Here is a 17,945-nt window from a genome sequence, read left to right on the forward strand (position 1 = left end):
CTGACCTGGAGGATGAGGCCCAAGGGCATTCTCCTACCATGCAGTGCCCTGGTGACCTGTACTGGGAGTAGGTCCTACGTATCCCTCCCTGAACCCCAGTGGAGGGGAACGCTCCTGTTGGCTCTCTCTTGAGAGTGTCCTGGGCCTTCCCCACTGCTCTGGCCTGTGGGGCCTACAGCAAAATGCTCTTCTCAATTCCTGCTTTCTGGCCCAGTCCTAGCCATTCTCCAAGACAGAGCTGAAACCCCACCTCCTCCCCTGTGGCTTGTCAGCTTGAAGTGGTCCCTTCTCCCCCAGTGTCCTTGCTGCCTTTGCCATCTGCATACCCATCTGGGGACATTTACTGCTGCACTGAATTACTGTATTAACCTTATTTTGCAACATGACTTCCATTTCTATACAACAACCTCAGCTTCCTTATATGCTCACGGCAGAAACCTCTAGAAAGCAGTTTTCGATCCCCACAGTGCCTCCCATGTCCAAACCTTTTGCTTCCTTTCACCAGGAGACCTCTCCAATCTATGGTCCTGTATCAGCTATCTCTACTTCCTAAGAATTCCCCCTATGGGTGCGGTAGCGTCTATCCTTCAACTACAGTGGAAGAACACTTCCAAATGGCACCACCGACTTTGAAATAACCCCGATTCTCTCCTTACCTCTCTACTTGCTCCATCTCTGTCTGAACAAGTCCTCCTGCCTCTTCTCCTGGCTCCGTGTGGTCCTCACCAGAAGTGGGTGTGCTGTATTAATATCTGACCATTTGACTGATACCATTAATATTTGGCCATTCGGCTAAAATCTCCTGTCCCTCCAAACCTCTGACCTGACTGGGAACAATAATTTACATCTCCACTGCTCTTCCTCTTCCTGCCTTACTTCTGAGAGGGAAATTCCCTAAAAAGGAGACTGTGGATGCCCAGGTAATAGATTAAGAGGTTCACTGTACCGTGAGAAGGTTAAGAGGGAGATGTCCACCCACGCAGCTCTTGCTTCTGCTATTTTAACAGCTGACCTGAACGGCCTTTTGCTGCACTGAAAGCCCAGGCCAAGATCCTAGGAACCAGAATGTAAGGCATTCCTGTTTGCATGTCAACAAGAATGCGGCTATAAAGGTATTTATACTTACATTGAAAGCTCCCAGAAGAAACAACGTGGGTTGTAATCCAACCGAAAATATCAACCGGAGAATTGTGGAAGCAATTAAGGCCCGGATGCCATGGGGCTTGGGGAGGGCAATGACAATGGCCAGAGAGATGAGCATGGCTGTCCACAGCAGTCCTGACCAGTGTGGCTCCAGTGTTCCTGGAAAGACAAGGTGAGGTTCTCAAAGATCAGTGCTTTCATGGAGTAAGAGGTGACGGACCAAAATGGGCTTAATGACAGTTTCGGCAGTCACCAAACTGGCCTTACTGTCCAAACTCTCACCTCCAGTTCTGTGCCCCAGATGTAATCCGTCACACATCCATGTTTTCTTACCTCCAAGCCTTGACCTGTGTTCCTACTACCTGGGAAATTCTTTTCCCTTTCCTATTTATCCTAGGTCTTAGCTGAGATGTCAACTCTTCCAAAAACCTCCCCAACCCCTTCCTCTTCAGAAAACTATGCCAGGTGCCCCTCCCTCTCTCTGTTCTCAGTACTTACTCCAGTCATCCCAATAGAACACTATTTTCTGGTGGTCAGTTTACTAGTCTTTCTCTCCCCTCCTACCCTAATTGCCCCCCAATCGGGTTCCCCCCAACCAAATTCCCTGAGGGAAGCACACAGCACCCCGTAGATGCTCGTCAAATGAATCTGTTCAATCAATAAAACTCATACATGTATCACATTTCACTCTTCGGGAAGGCAAACTGGAAGCCTAAACTTCTAATTTCTATTAAAAGTATGCAAAGGAAAATTGCAGGTCCCCTGCCTGAATCAGATTTCTTCAAGGGAAGGAGGAAGGCAACTTCCGTATCATTAACATCATCCTACAATTAGATTATCCTTGTAGTCAAAGAGCTTATACCAGTTTTTGTCATCTCTTGCTATTTCAAGTTCTATTTAGAGTGTCCCACGAGACGGCTTAGTTATATAACATGAGCCAACATGGCTAAAAATATAGTTCTGTAAAACACTCATTAAAAAAAAAAATAAAACCCTATTTCAAATGCTGTCACATTTTGGGTCTCCTTCAGATGTAAACAAGCAGCACTACATGATTAAGGCCACTTATATAAAGGAGTTTCACTTCTCCAGAACTGCTGGGATTGAAGCCCCACCCAGGAAAGAGACACCCTTGCGAGTTACAGCTCTTCCCCGAGCCTGCTGGCTGCCCTAGTTCATTCTGTTCATGCCGCTGAGACACTTTTTCTCTAGAAACTGTTGCCCAACTCCCAACCACTTACCTCTTCCCTTTTGATATCCTTCAAAAGAAAACCTGATTAGAAATGGGCACAGAGAGGCAGAAGCTTTTCAGAAATTTGGGAAGATGTGGATATCGAGACTTATGTCATTTCTTGTGCATTTAACAGTGGTTAGATATCCTATTAAGCCCTTTACATTGATTATCATTTATGTGATCCTCCCAACCAGCTTACGATTCTCTTCATTTTCCTCTAGAGGAAACCGAGTCTTGGATTACATATCAGGCCTAAGGTGACACAGTAAATGGCTGGAGTCTGTATGCCTCTGAAGTTGATGGTCCTTAATCACCAATTTAAAAAAATAACACATAAAATCCGCTGATTTTCAGCTTAACGTGATGAATTTTGGCAGTTTATATAGCCATAGAGCCACATGTAACTGCCAACACAATCAAGATATAAACATTTTTATTCCCCGGAAAGGTTTCCTGTGCTCTTTGCAGTTACGGCCTTGCCCCAGCCCCACTTCTAGACAGCTGCTGGTCTCCTTCCTAGCACTAGAGCTTTGCACTTTCTAGAATTTCATAAAAGTGGAAACATAATCAGATTAGGAGGTAGTCTTTTTCATTCTTCCACTTAGTGAATTTTTAAGATTCAGTCAGGTTATTTTGTGTATTAATACGTAGTCCTTTCTATTGCTGAGTAATATTCCACAGTATGGATATACCACAATTTACATATCCACTCAACAATTAATGGATATTTGAGTTGTTCCCAGTTTGCAGTTATTATAAATAAGGTTACTGGGAACATTCAAGTACGAATCTTGGAATGGGTGTATGTTTTCCTTTGCCTTGGACAAATACATGGAAATAAGATTTCTGGATCCTATGTTTAACTTTCTACGACACAACCATACTGTCTTCCAGAGTGATTTCGCCATCCAGTCGTACGTGGGAGTTCCACTTGTTCCACATCATCACCAATACTTGGTATAGTCAGTATTTTCTTTTTATTTATTACTTGCTCATTTTTATTTAGTATTTCAGCATTTTCAATTTCAGCCATTCTCATAGGTTTCTCCTGGTATGCCATTCTAGTTTTCATTTGCATTTCTCTGATAACTACTGATGTTCAATATCTTTTTTTATGTGCTTATTGGCCAATCTCTTGTGAAATATCTGATGACATCTTTTGCCCACTGTTTTAATCAAGTTGTCTTTTTATTATTGAATTGTAAGAGTTCTTTATGTATTCAGGATATAAGCCTTTTGTCAGATACATGTTTTGTAAATATTTTCTCCCAATCTGTGTCTTGCTTTTCATTTTCTTTAAGTGTTTAATCGCCATCTTAAACTGCCTCAAGATCTCAGTATAATAAATGGGACCAGTACAGTGGACGTACCCAAATCCCAAAGGGGCCGAAATAAAAACCTGTTGTCTCCCCACTATAAAAGCAGTGTTAAAAAAATAATGCTAGATTTAAAAAAAAAAAATTATAGAAAGACATCTTTAAGACAATTGGAGAAACATGAATATGGACAAGCTATTACATGATTTGCTGTTAGTTCTGTTAGATATGATAATGTTATGGTAATTATACATATTTTGAAATATTCTTAGAAGTTAGAGATGCACACTGAAATATTTATGGGCAAAACAACAAGATGTCTAGACTTATTTAAAATCTTTCAGAAAATACAGTAGGAGAATAGATGAAACAAGATTGACAAAATGTTGGTAGTTGTTAAAGCTGGGCTAATAGATACATGGCAGTATATTAACTTATTACTTGTATATTTGAAAATTCCAAAAATGATGTTTTAAAAGGAGTACCATATTTGCTTTAATCATCATAGCATGCTCACAAATTCAGTAAAAAATCTGAATGTGCCCAGGTTTCATGCTTTTGGAGACTGTGTGACTCATCAGTTCTTAAATAAAGGGGGAAAATGATACTTTGGAAAAGGAGCTTTTAAGGCCACCAGTATTCTGGGCAGCCGCAGGCCTACGATGCCACAGAGCCTCATTAGCACTCATCAAAAGGGGGACATTCAATGGGGACATTTTGGAAATCCTGGTTTTAGAGTCAAACATGAACAAACACTGATCTCAAAGAAATACTTTCAGGTAACCAACCAGATCTTATTTTGAGGCACGGCTAATACAACCCTTGTCCTGAAGATGGTTAGTAGCGAGGACAGAAGGTGGTCCCCACATGTCTTACAGGAGGAAAAATAAATCCCTGAGAGTGAACTGATGTGTTTGAGGTGAGCTCGGTCACTGTGTAGCGGAAAAGGCTTCCTGAGGTCAGCTCAATCTCCTTCCCTTCCGGGAGATCTAATGATGCTTTCCATTTAGTCCACACACATGAAAGACTGCAGCCCACACTGCCAGAACAGGAAGCCAGAGTTGATGCCACATTGAGAACCCAACACTGTAGAGTTGGAAGAACCTTTAACAGTCATCTCATCGGTGAGTCTTGAACTTGTTTGGGCCAGAAATAGGATGCCCCAGAGATCCTGACTGGGTCAACCACTGTTTTTCCCTGAACTATACAGGGATTTCCAAATCCACATCAAGGTTTTACAACTACTGGGTCAATTTAAGCACCTTTTTACAGAGAAGCTAAGGAAGACTAATTGAAGTTGCCTGTCCAGAGTCGTGTGAGGATGTGGCAGAGCCAGGCCCGGACACTGAGTCTGAATGTTGTGAGTCTAGATTTTCCACTGGACGAGGCTGACCACTGCAGGGGAGGAGAGCTGTCAACTACCTCTCCTCAGACATGGGCCTCAACGTGGCCACAAGTGACCAGTGAAGAAAATGGTCAAAGCATGTAATAAAACGGATTTTAAATATTTTTAAAGAAATGGGGGATAAACGAAAACACATCCAAAGTAATGGTTGAAGAATTGGTTATGATGAGCATAAGGGCTTCCCTGAGATGCAAAGAGAGCTGGGCTCTTTCCCTCTGACAGACCACTTCACACTCGCACCTCTGCTGACCTGCAGAATCTCTTCACACAGGGGCACTTATTTTCCTAACATGGCATTAAAAAGGAAAATACCCCCAGACTTGCGTTTAGGTGTTGCTTTTGGGGGAAAAAAAAAAATCACTCAAATGAAGCTTTCAGTGTAACTGAAGGCCAAACAGAAAAGCTGACTGCTCGAATGGGTATGTTGGATACCTGAGCATCACAGAACAAGTCATCACTTTCAAAACGGATCTCAAGTAGACTTTAAGTCTAGACATGCTGTCTCATTACGTATACACATCTGCATTATTAGGCTCAAGAGCTAAGCCTGCAACTCCTGCGCTGTTTTAGTGTCTTACTTTTGGGTTCTTCATTCCATACGTTTCACAAAAGGTGGCTACTGGTAGGTTTGTGACATACGTATGTGAGATGATCTGCCAAATAGCTCTGATGAAAAATGTGGCTGAGAAGACCTCCCAAAAGGCTATCCAGGGTGTCAGAAAAGGGGCCGTTGGAAGTGTCACAGCAGAGGGGCTTCTGCCGGTCCCCAGAGCCCCACAAGTGTGCATGACTCTAGAAGGCTGTCAAGCAAACGGAAGAGCTGCAAACAAAAAGATGCCCCTGCTGATTGTTGCCTGTTCTCAGCAAGATGTATAGAGTGCACATGGCAGGTGGCTGGAAGGAGACAGTGGGGGTGGGGGGATATCCATAACGACCACGGACGGACATCATGTTCTATCGCATGAGTAGTGGCACGTGGCTCTTTATAGACTAAATATCCAAGGAGGTGCAGTCTTCGGTCATTCAAGTCCAGCCTCCCTGAGCCCCTTCCCAAAATAATTAATTAATTAATTAATTTTAAAAATCCAGACACGTCTTAAAAATTCTTCACTCTGAAATTAATTCTGTAAGTACGGTATGGGGAAAATAATCTAGTGGACTGAGCATCAATATATCTATGTTCTAGGGTTAGCTCTGCCACTACCTAGCTGTGAAAGTTTGGCTCCACCTTTCAACTTCTCTGAGACAAGGTTTCCCAACATATAAAACAAGGAGGCTGATTGAGACCATCTCTTACAGGTTTCAGAGTATACAGCTTCTCTTTCTTTCCTGGTAGATAAATGTGGACACAAAATTTACATTCTTTTAAGTGAGATTTAAAACTAAGTCTGCGGTGAAAGCTACAATCTCATCCTGTCTGAAAATGGGTAAGTGGGATCCCATAATACTGCACCAACACTTCCAGGGACCATTTTTAAGATGCAAGTCATAACCTTCCTGCTGCTTCTCATAGTCTCCTTGAAATTAAAAATATGGGTACCTCCTCGGACTCCTTTAAATGGGTAGAAAAACGCCACGAGCAGATTCATCAGGACAGCCAGGTTAAATGAAATGCTGCTCCAGAAAGACATGTTGCGGGCACACCAGTACAGAACGGGCTGGGCTGTGAAAACAAAGACCAGGCCATGTAAAGTCTGAAGCCACAAGTCAGAACGCTGGGAATCCCACTCGGCCCTTCCTCCCGCTCTGCCCCACAAGCCCACTTTTGTTCCCAGTTTTTACCACAACAGTAAAAAATGATCATTTGTTTCGAGGTTGACTCATAGGCTCATAACAACATCAGATTGGTCTATTTCTGTTTGGAGTAGTTACTGGAACAGAAGATGCATTTGGGGACAAGGGAGAGAAGAAAAGGAGAAAAGTTGGAACATCTAAAAACCCTGCATGCCCCAGTCAACACCACCAGTTATGGAATCTGGGGTTGTCCAGAGTTCATGCACTGAATCGTCAGTCCTTCCAGGGCTCTGGGACCAGAGGAAATGCCCAGAGAGACCCAAGAACTTAATCAGCCTTTTAGAAGTGTAGGGCTCCAGTTGGAGGGACACACAGCATTTACAGTTGGCCCAGCAGGGCCCCAGACGAGGGAGGCTACCATTGCCACGCTCAAAATCCTCCACTAACTCACTGGTGCCTAAAAGCTAGACAATGATCCCTTTCCTGACACTGAGACATTTTCCATTTTCCTGAAGTCTGATGATCATGCCGGGGGCAGGGGAACTATGGGAGGGAGTTGCTGACTGTAGCCATTCCCAAAGGCTACAGTAGAGAAAGGATGTGGTACCAAAGCCATCACTGAAGGGCGAGAGACATTTTGCATATTGCTGCCATCTGATTCTGTAGTCGCCTAGAGGCCATACCACACCAGCCAGGCATGTTCAGTGTTAGAACAACAAGCCTCTGGCCATACCATGTGTGGTGGTGCTTCCTTTCCCCCCGAGTTTTTCTCCAGTGGTGCCTTAGACTTAGGATGATGCTAATAGATGTGGTAGGAATAATTTCAGTCTCCATGCCAGAAGCAGTTTCCAAAAGATAGCCTCATTCCACATTATCTCCCTCCAAAGGAATACGGAGTATGGGAGAATGGGTCCCTAGAGCGCGTTTCTCTTTCCCAATGAAGTCATCATTTAACTTTAGGACAGGAGCCAATGACAAATTCAATGGCCCTGTAATGATGCCTAGAGCAAGCAGCCAAATCTCTGAAAGCTTCTTCCAAAATAAAGTTATGGCACAATTAAACAGAGCCCTGGGTAATTTAATAATTGCTCATTTCATGTTTGCACTTGGAAATAGGAAACGTTTCCAAAGTCTAGGGTTTTAGAGCTACAAGCACCATCTAATTTATGGTGGGAAACTGAGGCCCAGCTGGGGGGAGAAGCTGTGGAGGAGATCTCATTACCCAGGTCAGTGATCCTCTCAAGTCAGACAAGGACAGAGGAAGTGGCTCATGTCACCATTCAGTAGAGGAGCTGACCAGCACTCGGTCAACGTCCACTAACAATTAACTTTTTTTTTTTTTAAGTTAATTGCCGAAACAAATTTAAGATGAGAAATCATCTGTTCTGGAAACAATAGCTACTGGTGTTTCTTCTGGGACTGAAGACCATGTCTGATTTGGATACGGAAACTCCAGAAGAGACAGGTGGCAAGAATGGCAAAGGGTTGGTAATGATTGAAGCTGAGTGGTGGGTACATGGGAATTTATAATATCCTCTCCACATTAGCATACATATAAAAAGCTCATATGAGGTAAAAGAAAAACAGGAAATGGCAAAGCTCAGTGATGGTCTATGTAAGCCAAGATTCTCTTCAAGGGGGTTCTCAATATCAAATGTAAGAGTAGCCATTGTAGGACACTTTCATTTAATTCTAATAAATGGTCCTTAAGTATGGCATAGAGTTCACAAATAAATCATATATTTATAAAGCTAACATACTTAAATTGTGTCATTCCAAATACGATGAACAAATACTCAGTCCTTCAAATCAACTGGGTATCTATCCATGGGCAAAAAGATACTTAAAGGGCGCCTGGGTGGCTCAGTTGGTTAAGCGACTGCCTTCGGCTCAGGTCATGATCCTGGAGTCCCTGGATCGAGTCCCACGTCGGGCTCCCTGCTCAGCGGGGGGTCTGCTTCTCCCTCTGACCCTCCCCCCTCTCATGCTCTCTGTCTCTCATTCTCTCTCAAATAAATAAATAAAATCTTTAAAAAAAAAAAAAAAGATACTTAAAGACCAACCTTGACACGCACGGTCTTCTATTTCCCATGTCCCCATCTAACTTTCCAGAGTCTTCTCCCACTTCCCTTCCCCAGACAGGCCACCTTTACATTCCAGTCTAGTGGTGGCTCCCTGATCGTACGCTGCACCTCCAGCCTCTGTGCACTGTCCCCATGGCGGTTTAAAAATATGTCCACAAAGTCTTTGATGCTCTCCTCCTCGAGGGGCACAGCTCAATCCCCCTCCCCTTGAGTGTGGGATGGACTTAGTTACTGCTTCTGGGAGAAGACAGAAGTGATGGGAGTGCTTCTTGACATTTGGTCATAAAACGCCCTGCAGCTTCCTCCTTGCACATGCGTGCTCACGCTCTCCTCAGTCACCTGCTCTGAGGAAACCGCCTGCCGCGTCATGTGGAACTCAAGCAGCCCTACAGAGGGGCCCATATGGAGAAGTGAGGCCTCCTACCAGCAGCCGCGTGAGTGAGCAGAGAAGTGGATCCTCTGGGTCCACCCAGCCTTCAACGAGGAGGCCCTGGCTGCCAACTTGATAGCAACCTCACGAAAAACCCTGAGTCAGAACCACCCAGCTAAGCCACTCCCCAACTCTGGGCCCTGAGAAACTGGGAGGACATAAATATTTACTGTTTGAAGTCACTACGTTTTGAGGTCATTTATTATACAGCAATATAACACAACTAACACATTTATTATACAGCAATATAACACAGATCTAGTTAAGGATCTGGAGATGGGGAAATTATCCTGAATTATTCAGTGGGCCCAACATAATCACAAAAAGTGATTTAAAAATGATTAAAAGTGAAGGACGGGGCGCCTGGGTGGCTCAGTTGGTTAAGCGACTGCCTTCGGCTCAGGTCATGATCCTGGAGTCCCGGGATCGAGTCCCGCATCGGGCTCCCTGCTCGGCAGGGAGTCTGCTTCTCCCTCTGACCCTCCGCCCTCTTATGCTCTCTGTCTCTCATTCTCTCTGTCTCAAATAAATAAATAAAATCTTAAAAAAAAAAAAAAAAGTGAAGGACGGGTGTGGGAGTGGCAGGGGCAGAGTCCTACGGCATGAGAAAGGCTCTCCTGGTCATGGCTGGCTTTGCAGATGGAGGAAGAAGCCAAGAGCCAACGAATGCAGGAAGCCCCTAGAAGCTGGAAAGCAAAGCCAGAGCCTCCAGTAGGCGGGCAGTCCTGCCAACACCTTGATTTTAGCCCAGTGAGAACCTTTGTACATTTCTGACCTCCAGAATCTTTAAGATAGTAGATGTATGCTGCTGTAAGCCTCCAAGTTTGTGGTAATTTGTTAGAGTAGCAATAGGAAATGAATACGCCTTTCCTTTCTCCAAACTCTCAGGTGTATGTTTATCCAAGTTCTATCTATCCTTCCAGATGCTGTTCAGATGCCACCTTTTCTCAGAAGCTTGTCTTTCCCACACTTCTACAGCGTGTCACTGCTTAATTACAGCCCTGCTCATCGTTAGTTGCCTCAATTACAACCACTTAAAAATATCCTGTGTTGCCTGCCCCAATAAGATGGTAGGTTCACACAGGAAGGAATCATAGCTTACACAATGTTGAACCCCCCCACTGTACTTTGTATGTTTTCTACTTATTTGGGGTACAAGTTGGCTGGATCGATATACCTGCTACATCACAGAAAAAGACAGGGTGCTGTGACCCCAGTGAGGCAGGTCAATCTAATGACCTACATCCCAGAGCACCACTTGGTAACCTTCTTTCCTAGCCTTTGTATCTGTTCTTCTGAGGGAATTGGGCCTTGCTGGGGGACCTGGACTCTATGAATATAAAAAACAGAATTCCCCAGCTCTATTTGGATGGGTGTGATAACCATGAGGGAAAACCCCAAGCAGGAAAAGGTCAGCATATGCAACTCTGCCTCAATTTCCTCTTTCACTATCTTCTCATTTTCTTAGCCCTGGGTTTTCACTTCACTGCGGCTGGGAACTTCAGGAGAAGGGGTCAGAGAGGCACGGGTGAGAGAGGACGTGAGCGCGCTGAAGGGGGTGTGCATGTGTGCGTGCCTGTGTGTGCGTGTGTTCTGTGAGAGGAGCAGGGAATAAGGCTTCGGGAGAGCTTAGGAACTGACTATCTTAATACCTGCAGAAGCAATTACTGAGTGACCTCAGTCTTAGACAGACTTGGCTTTATATCTGAGTCCTGGCTACAGATGTACCAAAGCCCAGGTGATTCTGTGATACTTTTAGGAAAGGGGAAAGCAGCTTATGAATACAGCAGAATTTTTTTTTCCGTTGCAGATTTATTAGAAGAGAAATATGCTACTTAGAAGGGAAAACGTATTTTATTTTAATTACACTTCTAATGAGTACATTTCTCCCCTCCCTAAATATGCATATCATGTTTAATTCAGTTACTGTTTTCAATTTCTCTCTTACCAGCAGATAGCTTTGAAGCCAATTAAAATCTTTCAGTTGACAACTATAGCTGTGTTTAAGCTTTACTGAAACAAAAACTTTCTGAAACAAAGGTGGGCTAAATAAGAGAAGGTATTAGCTACAATGCAATATAAATCTTGGAATGACGATGTGGCCGTTTGGCAAGCAATCAATCTCAACTCCCCGCTTTCTAGGTGAGGGTCTGGGAGCAGTGAAGTCACCTGCTCAGGGCCACACAGCCCATGGGGGCAGAAGTGGAATGGGAGTGAGATCCCCCACCTCTTGGGGCTGAGGGCTTCCCATTGTGCCTGGCTGAAGACAACATCCCAGAAGGAGAGATTGCAAGGTATCTCGCCTGAGCAGAAGAGCTGAAAGCCCCCCCTTGTCAGTTCATAAGCCTCTTGGAGATCCTATACAATATTGATCTATTTTTTATAGGCTCTCAGAATTGTGAGGATGAATCTCTCTGACCAGTCTTAGTAGACCCACACACTGACAAGAGTGAAATCCCACTTGTAGTGACCACTGTGGAGGCCTGGATACGTGAACTCAGGATCACCCCTGGAAGCTGGAATCACAGATGACCCCAGCAAACCTAACGGCTGAAAATATAAGAGTACAGAATAGATGCGGTCTATGTCCACCTTATTTCTGGTATTCTTTCTTTCTCTGTTCACCTGAGCATTGTGCTATGCAGATGTTCAAGCCACTCACACTTGAACTGGAGGAGCTTGCATCAAGTCCACAGTAGGCCACAAGGACACACTGTATCGGCTAGAAGTGCACCCTAAATCCCCCGGGATCCCTACCAACGAGGACATGCAAGCTATTCTGCTAAAGGTCTCTGAGCCCCTCTCTCTGTCAGACACCTGGCTGGGTGAGGAATGGGTTTTGGCTCCAGAAACATTTTCTTTTCATGATTTTATTTTTAAGTAATCTCTACACTCAACATGGGGCTTGAACTCATGACCCCGAGATCAAGAGTCATAAGCTCTAGCTATTGAGGCAGCCAGGTGGCCCCCAGGAAACATCTACTGTTTTAAAATTTTTATTTATTTATTTGTCAGAGAGAGAGAGAAAGAGAGCGAGCGAGCACAAGCAAGGAGAGCGGCAGGCAGAGGGAGAAGCAGGCTCTCTGCTGAGTAGGGAGCCCGACGCGGGACTCCATCCCAGGACTCCAGGATCATGACCTGAGCCGTAGGCAGACACTTAACTGACTGAGCCACCCAGGTATCCCGAAAACATCTAATGTTTTAAAGTGCTGGATGACAAAGTAGCCCTTACAGATGAGCAAGAATGTTGTGGGGTTGGGGTGTGGTAAGAACAGGGGCCCCTGGCCAATGTGCACGTACAACCCTCTTTGCCACCAGCCAAACCCAGGGGTGCAGGGAGGTAGGGAGAAAAGTGGTGAGGTGGAAGAAGGGTGCAGTGAAGAACGCTGGTCTGTTCTGCCTCGGGTTGGTGAGAGGAAGGAAGAGGACAGAAGCTCCCAGAAAGTGATCTCTAACACAGCTTCCCCTCCCGCCGCCCTGCCCTGCAGAAAAGAGCCCAAAAGATCACAACTGTAGCTGGAATCTGGGGTTTCAAAGAAAAAACCTGGCTCCTGACTAACAGAAATAAAGCACGATCCTTTCTACGTTGGTCACAACAGTTGATAAGGAGTGTACTGTCAGTACTGAAGGATCCCATTAAAATCCTAATGAAAACCAGGAGCTGAGAAGCCCTCTGGGATAGCCCTATAAAAGTGTTTTAGGCGAGTCATTTCAACCCGACTGGCCAGGTATTGCAACGGGACTCGCTGGTGAGCAACGATGCGTCTTATGTGGCAAATGATTCCACTGCCTATAAAATGATACTAGAGTCTAAAAACCGAGCTACCCTATACAAAAGGGAGAGACTGGTGTCTTCAGAGCAGGTGAGCTAGTAAATGAGCAGTCAAGCTGGCTCAATTTCCTGCTTAAGTGCACCATCCTGTGAGCTCAAAGCCTGGTCTTTTCTCCCTTCCTTTTATTTCCTACATCAAGATACCAAAAAAGGACATTCTGAAAGTCTTGCATAGCCAATCCAATCCAATCAGATGGGGCATGAAGGAAGACTTTTCTGGGGAGGTGCCTCCCTGAGGCTAAAGCCCGTTTCTCAGCTACAAAGGTGTCTAAATCTGCCCGGTGCTCAGAGGTAGAAAGTGCCATAAATTAGGATAGCTCTGCTCCTGCTTGGAGACACGCCCTTCACCATCCAGCCCAGGCTCGTGAAAGCCCAGGATGGCATGGCCCTGCCATCCCGTGGGCGCATCGCTGACCCACCTCTCAGTTTCTTCTGCCAGTTCATTTCATTGAAGAGGTCCTCAGACCGCAGGAAGAAGTCATTGATCTTGCTGCCTTGCTCATCCCTCTCTGTAGTGTAGTATATTCGCAATTTTGACTCCTTGGTTAGGAATTCACATATGCTGGGCACAGGGAACACAATCTGTTCCATGGTTCGGTCTAATCTGACAATCTAGGGTGAGAAAATGGAGGAGCTTAAACAGTCATTTTCAAAAACCTTTCACTAAGAATCTTTGCTAAGGTCATGGGCTTGGTGTTCACGACGGCGTATAATACAAACCTGTTCTTGCGTCTTCTCAGATCTTATAACCCCCAGCCTGGGCCGTGTCTCTTGCATTTATATAAAAAACAGTGTGGGCAAGTCTCTAAGAGTTGGTTGTTTTGTTTTGTTTTAACCTGAGACCCATTAATTTTACTGTGACTAACTTTTGTCTCAACAATTTAAACTGTGTTTTGTGCACATATCCAGATGAGGGGGCTAGGGCTGTCCAACAGAACCTTCTGTAATGAAGGAATGGTTCCGCATCTGAGCATCTACCCCACATGGCTAGTGCAACTGACCCCCCGAATATTTAATTTTAATTTAAACAGCCCTATGCAGCTCATGACTATCATACTGGATGGTGCAGCCCCAGACTGTGGGACCGACCTCACCTAAACTTCTGCTAGCAAAATTAGTTGTTGGTGTTTTTTCCTAAATAGGAACTTTAAGGAGAGACCTGTGGTTTATCCAGTTGCATTGTCCTCCTATCTCTTCCTTGTCGTGGCCTCTAAAGTATACAGTGTGTGAACTGGTCCAGCCATTTAACCCTGGTCTTGTGCTCAGGGCTCTTTGAAGCAGCTCTGTTGGGCCCCAGAGTGGACACCTCGCAGGTTTTCTCCGTGTTCTTTCTAGGGCGGCTCAGGCTCCAGAGAGGAGGCAGTCTGGTGAGGATTGTTCAGGTTCTAGGACACTGTACTTAGTCACCGTCCTGGGGGGGTAGGGATTTCAAAAGGGGTGCAGGTGACAGTACAACGGGGGCATGACCTCTCTCTATCCTTCCTCCCCAGAGGCTGGAGAAGTCAGATGAGGCTCAGGGCCTACGCCCTCTTCAAGAAGATCTAGTTCTCACGCTCTCAACACTTTTGTTCCCTGGCACAGCAAGAAAGGTGACTCTGGTCAAGTTGTAGTGGGAAGCTCTCTCAGATGTGTGACAGGTTCCCATAGCCCTACGTCTATAAATTCTGGGAGACGTGGTCCTTAGACCAGTGGTTCCCAAATCTAGCTGGAGATCAGGTTACAGGAAGCTTCACTGTCATACTGATTCTGGTCCTTCAGTCAACCTCATTTAACTGGAATTGTGGTGGGGGGGTTGGTGACAGGAGCCTGCACATGAACCAGCTCCCCCCAAGTGACACTGCTGTTCAGACAGGCTCAGGGACCAACTCCGCAGTCTCCTGCTGGCAAGAGCCTGCCTGCTTTGCACAGTCAGGTGGGCCCTGGATCTCCCTAAGCTGAAGAGATATGATGTGAGACGTGTTTCTGGAATCTAGAGGGAAAGGGAGGCTTCCTGGCAAGAACTGAGTCCCAGACTCCAGGGCTAGACAGCCTAACTCCCAAGAGCCAAAGGCACTCTGTAGGAAGCCGCAGGGAGTAACCGGGTGTTCTCTGGCTTTGCACAGGTAACTCCCTCAGGAAAGTGGAAGAAATGGGTGGTTAGCCAAGGGCAGGATTTGAGAGCTAGGAACAGCATGCCCGGCCATGTCTCTCCATCATTCAGTATCTGTCCACACCTCCTTTTCATGATACTTACAACTGGGAGTCAGGAGGTTACATTCCAATCCTTCCCCACCTCTAACAGGCTGGGTAACCTTGTTCATACCTCTTAACCTGAGCAAGCTTCAGTCTTCTCTCCAGTGGATGAAGGAGCTCTGACATTCTATGCTGCAAACACCTAAAGCTTGTCTTTGAAGGGCCCCATAGGACAGAGCTGGCCCTGCCATCAAGCTTCTCATCATTAACAATAAATCAAGGGTATTTGCCCACATGCACTGCCTTGGTCAACTCATCAGTAAGGTGATGAATTTTATTAAGACAGCCCGGACACACTTGAGACATCAGGTAAGAATATATTCCTAAAAAGTCTCCATCCTGAACATTTCATATGGCCCAAAGGAGTCTGTTAGCCCTTCAAAATCTTTGTTCCGACATTATATTGATTTGTGCACTTCTTCCTTAGCTAAACAAGGCACACCATCCCTCATGCCCAGAGCCTGGAGACAGAAGTCTGTGTTCAACGCAGGTAACAAAATGCGCCCAGGGGCTCTGGGGTCAGCCAGCCCTGCGTTACACACAATCCCACCTCTGGCCCTGCTAGCTGGGCTAATGACACACCCTCTCTGAGTCTTCTCTCAGCGTCTCCCCATCTGCTCACAGAGGACGAATAAAGTATGCTGTGTTTAATGCAGATCTGACAGCACCACTCCTGTGTAAGCCTCTCCCAAGGTTCCACATGGCTCTCCCGGTAAATCTGGACTTCTTGCAAGGATGGCAGATGGGATTCTGTAGGACCCGGGGCTGCCTGTGCTGCCCTCCCTGCTGCTCACTGAATTCCAGCTCCTTACCCTCACCTAGCATCTCCTTCCTCAGGGTCTCCACTTGTCACTCCCCATGTCTGCAAAGCTCTTCCCTCTAGGATCTGCCTGTTTCATTCCGAATTTTCCGAAGGTCTGTGCTTGGACGTCATTCTTCAGAACAGGCCTCTGTGACCTCCAGTCTCCAGCAGGTGCCTCTGCTAGACTTTCTTAGAACATCTTCTACTTGTCCCCATGGCCTTGTCAGGATTCATAAGCAACATGCTGTTGCTCAGACGAATGACTGTGTGCCTGCCCCAGCACAGGGCAGAACCCTCTGTAGGCCCTCACCACAGGCCGGCGCCCTGAGTTCCCCCTGCTTTTACCTCTATCTGGGCTGTGTGCTTGGCATAAAACTCCAGAGCTTCATCCCCATCCACTTGGCCTCCGGGTTTCAGCATGGTCTGAAGTTCTTTGTTATGCCGAGCCAACTAGAACACAAATATAGAAAACATGGGAGTCATTGTCTCTTTGCGACAGGCACGTACATATGTGCTCCTTTCCAGCCTGGGGTATAAAGAATGCATCCTAACCAGCGGCAAGCTGAAGGGCAAAGGTGGCAGGAGGCTCGCTGCATTCCATCAAGGTGTGCTCTGCTCAAGCAGCTATTTTGGGAGCTTGGCAGAACAGCCTGGAAAGCTCAGGCCCACGTGAGGTCCGTCTTTCCCCCGATTTCTTTAGTCAGGCAGGAGGGAGATGGGGTTTTCTGTACAGCCACATGGAGTCTCCATTCAGAATGTTCCCAAACCCTCTCAGTGGCTAAACACGGGCAATGGAAGAGATGAAGGGCAGGAGCCTGTTTTTTATTCCTCCGCCAGCACGCTGTAGCAGGGCATACCAACCTCCTGCCCAGTACCGTCGCTGCTTTATCCCTAATTCCTGCACCTCAGCGAGGTGAAAGGGACAGGAAGCACAAGCCTGCAGCAGAGTTACAAGCTGCCCACACACATCAGCAAGCTCAAGGCACATCAACCTCCAGAAAAAGAAAGTATCTTCAAAAGCCCAGCCACTTGGGAAAAGAATTATGAAACAGGGCATTTTGGTGCCAAGGTAGGAAGTATTACTACACCCCCCGAAAAGCAAACAAAAAGAAGTCATAATGATAAGTTAGTTCCCCAAGATTTCTAAATGTGATAGGCAAGGCAGCTGAGGTTTATTTCTTCAGATTGTTAAGATAGACTCATCAATATTTATGAAGAGCCTAAGACTCCTTTCAACTGTCTCCAAACACAGCCATAAACCATCGAAGTGTCAAGGCTCAGTACGAAGGCTTTTAAGCAACGTGGGGATTTCCAAGGACATGACGCTACCATGGGAAAACGGAAGAGTCCTGGAACTCAGTACACTGGGTCAGGCTGCCACGAGTACCTGGGAGCCACATTATCGTGAATACACACAGCCCGAGGTTAAAACCTTAAAGGAAAAGCAAGTTTAAGCACACATTCACCTTGGAATTCTGGCGCTGAAGGCCAGCAACATCCGGCGCCAGGACCTAGGGAGAGGTCATACCTGATGAGCCAATATGTAGATGTTGTGCCCCACGTTCCTGGGGGAGGCAGCTCCGTCCTCGCCATTTTCCCCATCCTCAAATTCCACCTCACCTTGCATGTAGGCTTTCTTGATCACTTCCACCTGCAAGAACGGTCAAGCAAATACAGCTCCTGTTTTAAGGAAGACCCGCCTGGGACTGGCATCTCCAGTCTCCCCTCCTGGG

The 17,945-nt window shown here is 46.0% G+C and overlaps 1 protein-coding gene across 2 annotated transcripts in view; it reads right to left on the bottom strand.

Annotated features, from left to right (window-relative positions):
• The window catches only part of ITPR1 (inositol 1,4,5-trisphosphate receptor type 1), a 328,878-nt gene that overhangs the window by 41,745 nt on the left and 269,188 nt on the right, over positions 1-17,945 (bottom strand). For both annotated transcript variants that reach the window (XM_034997067.1, XM_034997066.1), the window contains 5 exons: positions 17,741-17,863; positions 16,558-16,662; positions 13,598-13,790; positions 6,639-6,761; positions 1,127-1,302 (listed from right to left, as the gene is read on the bottom strand). In XM_034997067.1, coding sequence (XP_034852958.1) covers positions 1,127-1,302; positions 6,639-6,761; positions 13,598-13,790; positions 16,558-16,662; positions 17,741-17,863 — 720 coding nt within the window. The remainder of the gene's footprint in view (positions 1-1,126; positions 1,303-6,638; positions 6,762-13,597; positions 13,791-16,557; positions 16,663-17,740; positions 17,864-17,945) is intronic.

Source organism: Mirounga leonina, unplaced genomic scaffold (assembly GCF_011800145.1).
Source record: "Mirounga leonina isolate KUSES-001 unplaced genomic scaffold, KU_Mleo_1.0 Mir_94, whole genome shotgun sequence".
Lineage (NCBI taxonomy): Eukaryota > Metazoa > Chordata > Mammalia > Carnivora > Phocidae > Mirounga > Mirounga leonina.